The sequence below is a fragment of the Nestor notabilis genome, unplaced genomic scaffold (genome assembly GCF_000696875.1).
Source record: "Nestor notabilis isolate BGI_N333 unplaced genomic scaffold, ASM69687v1 scaffold18009, whole genome shotgun sequence".
Classification (NCBI taxonomy): Eukaryota; Metazoa; Chordata; class Aves; order Psittaciformes; family Psittacidae; genus Nestor; species Nestor notabilis.
In genome coordinates, this window is record NW_009944266.1 from 9,221 (window position 1) to 17,853 (window position 8,633).

General features: G+C 54.4%; 1 protein-coding gene across 1 annotated transcript in view; it reads right to left on the reverse strand.

Moving 5' to 3' along the window:
- Positions 1 to 2,017: 2,017 nt before the first annotated feature.
- TNS4 (tensin 4) overlaps positions 2,018 to 8,633 on the reverse strand; it is a 10,151-nt gene continuing 3,535 nt past the window's right edge. The window contains exons 2-12 of the mRNA XM_010022367.1: positions 7,902 to 8,319; positions 7,312 to 7,703; positions 6,349 to 6,435; positions 5,931 to 6,050; positions 5,592 to 5,684; positions 5,155 to 5,232; positions 4,754 to 4,825; positions 3,483 to 3,651; positions 2,941 to 3,009; positions 2,679 to 2,705; positions 2,018 to 2,147 (exon numbers count right to left, since the gene is read on the reverse strand). Of these exons, the coding sequence (XP_010020669.1) occupies positions 2,018 to 2,147; positions 2,679 to 2,705; positions 2,941 to 3,009; positions 3,483 to 3,651; positions 4,754 to 4,825; positions 5,155 to 5,232; positions 5,592 to 5,684; positions 5,931 to 6,050; positions 6,349 to 6,435; positions 7,312 to 7,703; positions 7,902 to 8,319 (1,655 nt within the window). The remainder of the gene's footprint in view (positions 2,148 to 2,678; positions 2,706 to 2,940; positions 3,010 to 3,482; positions 3,652 to 4,753; positions 4,826 to 5,154; positions 5,233 to 5,591; positions 5,685 to 5,930; positions 6,051 to 6,348; positions 6,436 to 7,311; positions 7,704 to 7,901; positions 8,320 to 8,633) is intronic.

Below are 8,633 nucleotides of genomic sequence, written 5' to 3' on the forward strand. Positions count from 1 at the left end.
ATGGCTGGAACTGGACCCAGGAACCAAAACCAAGAGCTGTGCTTCCAGGAAGCCTGGGACAAACTTTGGAAGCCATGAGGAGCTCAGAGAATTGTTTGTTTATTCCTGAATCCAGGTGTTTTTGGCTGAACTGTCCCTGCCGTCGTGTCTGGGCCCAGGCTCCAGCTCCGCTGCACTGGAAAAGGCTTTTCAATGAACTAAAAATTCCATGTGTGGAAGACAGTGCCTGGTGATGGGCCAGCTCCCCATCCCACAGTGATCCTGAGGTGGGGAAAAGCAGCATCTATCGCCCCATTCCCCAGAAGATGAACCCTCCTGGCTGGGGCTGGAGTTCTGCAACAGGGAGTGGGATTTGCCAGGGCAAGAGGCAGGGCAGGGATGGCACTGGCCAGGCTTGGGGACAGCAGCATGACCCCCCAAAGCACCTTTGGAGTCAAAGCCTTTGAATATGACCATCATATTCCCTTTGTGCTTATCACTGCTTTCACAACAGTACCGCAATACACATGATGGACTTGTGCTGCATGGCGTAGGGGGTGCAGGGAGTGGAGTCCTGCAGCCACTGCAGCGCTAATGAAGTGTTGGTTAATGAAAACAGCTCTGAGCACCCGGCTCTGCCCTTATGTGCAGCTCCCAGCAGCTGGGCAGAGCACAGGCAGGAGGCGGGCAGGAGAAACAGGGCACAGGCAGGGCATAGGCAGGGTGCAGGCAGGACTGATGGTGTGGTGCTGGGGCCCCTTAACGGCTGCAGCACGCACTGCAGTGGGTCACATCCTGTACAATGGCTGAGCTGTCCTTGACCTTGGGGTGCTGTGGTCTCCTGGGTCTGTGCAGCATAATGGGGCCCATGGGATCACAGCTCTCTTGGGCTGGGCACAGAGCTCGGGGCACAGTTCAGGGCACACAAAGCTGATGGTGAAGGAGGAGAATCCTCCCCTCACAGTAACTCCAGTGCCTGTTCTACCGTTCCCGAGGAGCTGTGGCAGCCGGATGCTGTGTATCTGCCTGGCTGGAGGAGAATCACATTATGAGCAGCACGAATGCTCAGCCGTGGAAGAGAGCAGAGTAACGTGTCAGTGGCTGACTCTTGAGATAAACGACCCGCTGTTTTATTGATGATAACCCCTAAGCAGGGTGTGTTACACAGGGCCTGAAATGAAAACCGCACAGAGGCACCAGGTAAGCATGTTCTACGGGAGGCGACTGCATGAAGCTGCTCCACTCTGCTGAGGTTACAGCAAGAGCGAAGACTTCAGCTGGTGTAAATCACAGCAGCGCCGGCTCCACCACTCTGTGCCAATTCACGTCATCCGACGATCTGGCCTAAATTCACACAAATTCATTTCCAAAACCTCAACATTTCACTGTCAGGAAAATGTCAACATCCGCTCCTCAGCTCCAGGGCTGGGCTGGCCGGTGATGCTACTTTGCAAAGAGGGGCAGGAGAATTGATCAACACCAGGCAAGAATACACAGCTCTGGCACAGCAGCTTCTTGCTCTTTGAGGGAAGGAGGACTTTTCAGCAGGGCCTAATGGGTTTATATGCTTTGATTTGCAAAACTGCCTCCTGATGCTGGTCTATGGGCAGGGAGGTAAGTCCCACCCAGCTTCACCAGGGGTTAGGGCTGAGGCCCCAAAAGCAGGAGCTCAGCTCCACCAAATATGCCTCAGCTTGGACACCCCAAGTGCCAGTAGAGACCTCAGTTGGAGTATTCCAGTCCTCCAGAGCAACGCAATGGTACATACCCGGGGGCGGGGGGGAGGCAAGCAGTTCCATACAGGAGCACAGCTCCCATCCCACGATGCCCAAAAAGGGGGTACTGGAGCAACATTTTGTCTCACCAGAGCATGAAAATCTTTAACTGAGACTCTTGACATGATGGTATGTAACAAAAAAAAAACCCCAACCCCACATAAATATGAGCTGTTGCCAAAATGCAACCTAGAAGCAGGAAAAGGGGAGCAGGGAAAGCTCAGAGTGCATGGGGACCTGAGCTGCCTCAGGGTTTCTGTGCTCTACGGGCCCGGCAGGAGCTTGCAGAGAAGGTCGATGACAAGTGATGCAGGCTGCACAGTGTCGTACTCTGCAAACAGGTGACAGAGGTTCTCCGAATTTGTCTGGCTTTTGGCCACGAAACCAAAGATTCTTTGAAAAAGGAGAGAGACTTGTTCAGTTTGCATGCAGGAATCCAAAGGAATATGCTTAAACTATCCCCAGCCACCAAGCAAAACCCCAATTCCAGCAATTCCACCTTGGCTCGTTCCCCAATCACGTTTACTTGGAAGCAAAAGACCCAGGAGAAGTGTTTCTGGCAAGGCTGCCCCAGCTGTGCAGAGTTTCTTGAACACAAGGTAGAGCCAGATATAAACTCACTTCTCGAGCCCAGAGCAAGAGAGTCCCTGGGAAGGCTGATGGGCTTGGACAGCTTTCCACATGGGTGGATGAGGAGAACTGGGCTTAGAGAAGCCTCTCATCAAAGCCTACAGAGCAAAATGCACCCTAAAGCTTCACACCGCTGCCCCGTGTCTCATCCTGTCACCACGCTAACTTTTATCACATCTCCTCTTCATTTCTAAGCTTTGAATCTTTGCTGTTCTGCACAGCTTTGCAATGCACCCTCTGGAGAGACAGCATCTTTCCCTCAGGTTTCCACCAGCACCCTTTGGCTGCTCTTACCTGGAGGACTTGCAGTACTTCTGCCACCTGAGGGGAGAACAGAATTGGATTCACAGACTGGTATTTAACTCATCCGATCAGCTGCAAAGCCAAGGTTTATATTTAGCTAAACCACAGCACGTTAAGCCCAGGGCAGGGGCGGCATAGCCAGTGGTTGAGGTTTGGGATTTCAGGTGGTGCACAGATGGGAGCCACAGAGTGCCCCGGGAACTGCTCCCACTGGGATAGAAGCCCTCAGCCCACAGAGCAGCCCATAACTCACTTTCTGTTCTCAGGGTCCATCCCACAAAACCTGATGGCAGCCAAGGGGTAGTGTCGCCTGAAGAACACCCTGTGGGAGGAGGAGGAGAGCATGGTCTTGGAGGAGGAAAGTGCCCAGGCAGAGCTGGTGGGAGAAATGGGTATTTGCAAAACTAAGCCCTGTTTGAACTGTTTTGGCTGCTGGGGACAGGGATTTGGGGTTTTGCTCCCTGGGGCTGCCACCAAGCTGATGGTGGCAAAGCACATCCAGCTCTTGGGATCAGGTGGCTCCTGCCTTCCACTTGAGAGATGCTGCCACCAGCCCCATGTAAAGCAGCATCATGTCCTGTGCTGTAACAGAAGAGGTCAAGTCCACCCCTGGATTGCAACAGATCAGTGCTAGCAGGCCAGTTCTTGACGTGCTGCGGATCAGCCTGTTGGCAGGCTGAGAGGCAAGAGGAGAGCTGGGTGGTCACGGGTGAGCTGTGTTTCTATCAGTCATTGAGTTCTCCCACCACCCATGAGCCCTTGGCTCCATCCTCACCCTCCCCAGGCAGCTCTTACTTCCTCTGGATGTCTGTCAGTGTCACCCCCTGCTCCGTCACTCTGAAGTGCACTAGCGTAGGTGTGGGCAGTGTCTCCAGCTCGAAGGTGGAGGAGATGGCTTTCTGGATGGCCGGGGCTCCTGTGAGCGTCTCCATGCTCACTGAGTTGAGGTATAAGACGTTGCACACTGCAAGGACAGCACAGAGCCTGGCTCAGCATGGCGTCAGCATCTCACTGCCATGTGCGGTGCTGGTCCAGGGTGGGTCACAGGCATCATCCTGTGGCACTGGCCACATGGACGTGGGTCAGGTTTGTTTTGGTGAAAATTAAAGATCTAGTGACTCAGATTCTGCACAAATTTATTTTGGTTTACTTTAATTCTTTGCACTCAGAGTTTTAAATGTCAAAGTATTTCATTTCCGGTTTGTAAATGTCACATTTGTTTGGGATTTTTTTTCTTGTTCAGTACATATTTCCTTTAATGAAAAGCAGAAATACCCCAAGCCAACAGAGGGCTGAAAACAATTCTAAAACATGACATTTCAGGCTAATTGAGCATGTAAAGGGCTGTTCTGGGTCAAACTAAACTTTCCAACTTGCCAACTTATTTTCCAGAATTTCCAACAAAAAAAAGTGGTTCCAGACTGCTCCAGGACCCTCTCCATGGCCTTCTGCCCATTGCCCTCTGCTTTCATGTGGAGCCTATCTACCACTACACCCAGGCTGGGGGCATCAGCTGTGGAAGAGAAGCAAAGACCCTTCCTCATCCTCATCCTTAGTAATTTAACCAGCTCCAACTGCCCCATCCCTGTCCTAGAAACTACAGATGTTCAATAGCCATCGGCTCAATACTATTAGGAGAGGCTTAAAAATCACAGGCTATTTAAAATTGTGGGAATTGTGGGTCTTTTATCAGCCTTGTGACCTCAAGAACTGTGTTTTTCACCACTGTGAGGAACAAAAGTCTCCTTTCTTTAAAAATACCAGGTTCCGCTGCAGGTCCATGATTTGAGGATGTGAAGAAAACCTGCAGGTATCTCCAGCCTGGTGATAAAGCCAGGAGGGGACATTGCACCAGCACCCATGGGTGACCTGCTGCCTTGCACAGCTCCAAAGACAGTGCTGGCTTTTCAGATTCTGTTGTGAATGGTGCCAGAAGGAATGACATAGAAAATAGAGCTTGTTGTTTGATAGGTAAGGACTAAAGCCCGACGCACAGGTGCATGCCCAGAGCTCTGGCTATCACCAACTCAGCTTTTTCCTGGTGTCCCCCCTGCTCATTTCCTCACCAGCAGTTTTCTTCAGCAAGGACAGTGGGGATTCCGGAGCGCAGTCAGGGCTGTCTTCTCCATCAGCAAGATCTGCACAAACGACAAGCAGGGGTGCTCTGGGTCACCACTTATGTTCCGTTTCCCCCTCCTGGCTCTGTTCGTATCCTGTCTCCCCACTCCTTTCCTTGCCCACCCTCAGTGGTCCCCTGCTCCCCACTGCTTTGCTGACCACCCTCCATCTGTAGCAGGAGCAAGTCACCATGACTCAGAGTCAAGTCAGCTCTTGCAGGTCCCTGCTCCACCTCTAGCCCTACTGCAGGGGCACCGGGGTGGTTCAGCTTCCTCCCCACTGCAGGACCTCACCCACGTCCCCAGGCTGGGGACTGCTCAGAGCATCAACCCTGTCCCCTAACACCTACCTCGGGTGGGGATGCTCAGCTTGCAGGGCAGTGCCAGCGGCGTGATGGCATGCTGGTACACGAAGGCAGAGAGGCTCCCTGCAACACAGAACTGTGAGTTGAGGGGGGCTGGTGCCCAAAACCTTTCACCCGTGTGCCTCAGGTCCTGCTACAGTGTCCTGTGGAGCTCAGAAGGAGGGAATGGGGGACTAAGTTTGACTATTTGGGGTCTCATGTGGGTTTTCAAACCTGCACCCCATGTTCCTCTTTTGGAGACTGCTCAAACAGTTGCTGGCAGAGGAGCACAGGCAGGATGCAGAGGCTGCAGGGCCCCAATGCCAGTGGGTGTGCAGCTCACTGCAGGGTGTCTGAGCAGCCCTGGTCCTGGCTGGTGCTTCAAGGGGCTTTTGGGCTCCTGGGGCTGCCAGGGCTGCTGTGGGTGGTGGCAGCATCCTCACCAAAATACAGCTCCTCGCTGGCTCCTTTCAAGTGCACCCCTTTGGCAGACGACTCGATGAGGAAGTGACGGACGAGGTCACTGCTTTCATCGCCTGCAGGCGGGAGTGAAGCCAGTGTCAGCACGAGCACCGGACCTGTTTTCACCCCTGCCCTTCCCCACCCTAGCGCATCCACCGTGCAACAAGTGCAGCGCCAGCCCCAGCACAGGGGCGCAGTGACCACACACAGAGCCCACCACTTGCATCTCTCATAAGCAAGAGCTGCTCAGCAGCTTCAGTTTAAGTAGTTTCAGTTAAATCCTTGAAGCAAGCCCCGCCTTTCTGAGCGAGCCCCTGTACCTGTCTGGCTGCCGGATGGAGACACGAGAACCTTCATGGCCAGTCCGAATGAGCCGCGGTACGACGTGCTGTCCCGCACCACGAAAGTGCCTGGCTCCTTGTCCTTCAGCAGCTGGATTGCTGTCAAAGCACAAGAAGAGGCTCAGCCAAGCTAAACAGGTAGAACCTCCCCGTGTTGCTGATGCTCTCATGGGGGGTAGTTCCTTGGCAGCAGTGAGAAATATACGAGAGCATTTGCAGAGGACACAGGGAGTAGGTATCTCCATGCCCGTCAGCCCTCAGTATACTTTGAATTGCCATGACTGAGTCTCCACATGACCTCAGCATGGGCATTGGGGTGCTGCAGGGGGAAAGCAGCATCCTACCAAGAACAATCCTATGGTGGCGTTACCCTGGCAGAGACACTTTGCTGCCTTACCTTGGTCCCTAGTTATGCTCGGCTTGAACCAGTATTTTGATGTGTCCATCACAAACTTCATGGTCGGCTGCCCAGCCCTGAGGGGACCTGCAAGAGATCTTACAGTGTCAAGGCCAGCAAGACACCTGGAAGACTTCACAGCAGCCATCGCTGAAAGGACAGAGCTCTGGCAGAGAGATTTCTCTTTCAGGCTGGCCAGGGTTGAAAGTTACTTTTTTAATCCTTTTGAACAGAGCTTCCTCCCTGCTCCTCAGAATAATTAATTCTCCATGTAATTATCTCTCTTGGCAGGCTGTGATGGAGCACAGGGAGGCAGCACATGGAATCCCCCAGCAGTGCCTATCTGCACAAGTCTACCAGACCATAGGGATTTACACCAGCTGAGGATCTGGCCCACAAAGGCCTCCCTACTACTCCCATAAGGATCCCAATTAAAACCCTCTGCCCTGAGGGCTGCCTCTGCTCATCTCCTCCAAAGAACGATAGCCCCAGTGATAACCCTTGAATGAGGGACCCTATGAACTCTGGTATCTTTAGATGCCCTTCAGAGCAAACTGGAACCCTAAACTCCTCCTCCCCACCCGTTCTGGGCTCACAGACAAGTATGAAACAACAGAATTGTGGTTCTTATTCACAGGTACTATAAATAAGTGTATCTGCGTCTCCTTGAGGGGACCAGAGCGTTTCTGCCTGCTGAGCAAAACGCTGTGGCTAATATAGGGTCACCAGCTGGAGACCCCCGCCGAGCTCTGCAGCCTGGTGGAGATGCAGCAAGGATCTCCAGCTCCAGCAAGGACCTCCTGTCCTTTATGTCTATAACCCACGGGTAAACCAGAGTAGAAAATAGTGTTTGCTCCCCCTTTCCTGGCAGCTCTTGGGCTCTGCAGCTCCTTCTCCCACAGGCCTGCCCTACAGCAGGGAGGTGACTTACTGTCCAGGACGCAAGAAAGTGTTGGTGCCGACAGCGCATTGTTCCAGCCACTGAGCCCTGAGGCCAGCTGGGAGCAGAGATCTGCTTGACAGAGGCTGGCTGAGCTCTGGTCAGCCTGGAAAACGCATCCCCTTGTTCCAGGCACCCGTTCACCAACAGCACCGGGATGTCGGCTGTGGAGTTGAGGATGGAGGGGGGGCAGCTGCTAGCCTGTCCCTTCTGGGATGGGGAGGTGTTGGCTTTGGTGGAGCAGTCTGCCCCGGGCTGGTGAGGACTCAGGCCAAAAGCTTCTCCAGAGTGAGACCTGACGCTTGGGGAAGGTGGGCAGGGGCTGCCCAGGGAGCTGGCAGGGGACGGGCAGTCAGCAGAGTGGCAGGCAGCAGGGTAAGCATCCGAGTCGTCGTTGTGGAGCGAGTAGGTGCTGCTGCAAGAGGGAGACAGAGAGCAGGACGGGTTGTTTAGCTGGGATGCAATGCGCAGTCCACAGGGACCACACCAGCCCTGCGAGGCATCGAGCCCCAGCCTAAAGAAGGAGATTTTGGACAGCGGGGCTTGGGATAACCACCCTATGCCCCTTCCAACCCCACCATCAGCCCGAGACCAGACACGAGGCAGCATTTACCTTCCAAAGATGTAACTGGTGTCCGAGCCAGGGCTGGTGGAAAGCATGGACACCCAGCTGGTCCTCTGCTGCGCCCTCACCACGTGCACTGCCTTCAGCAGGTTGTCGAGGCCCGGGGAGGTGCTGGGGGTGCTGGGGCCGTAGGAGATGCTGTCAGTCCGGCACTGCCGAGGCACAGCCACGCACTCAGCTGCGGTGCTGTGGGGTGGGGAGGCTGCACAGCTCGGCGTGGGGCCAGATGGGCTGGAGAAAACCACACTGCCACTGGTGCTGCAGTTGCCTCTGAGCCCCCCTTTTTGGGACAGGAAGCTGTTGCCCTGGGGAGACCTCGAGAACGGTGTGCCTGAAGGGCTGGGGGAGCCCTGCAGCCGCTCGGGACACGTGGCTCTGCCTGGTGTCATCTCTATGTATTTGATGTCTGCAGGAAGAAAGAGGAGGTTGCTACTAGTTCAGTGTGAATCAGGTTCATTAGCTAAGCTCTGTGGCAGACACACGTCCCTTCTTGCTATTCATTTTGGCTCTGGTGCACATGCCCTGCAGGATGCTGGGCCCGGGGAGGACCTCCATGGCCCAACACTCTTCATTAAGACCCTGTGAGGGCTGATTCCTTCACAGACCCCAAGCCACAGAGACCCACCCCAGTGCAGGCAGGGAGAAGGGGTTCCACACAGTCAGGTCTGACCGCACAACCCCCCCCCCAGCCGGCCGCGGACCACCGGAGCAAGCCGGGAC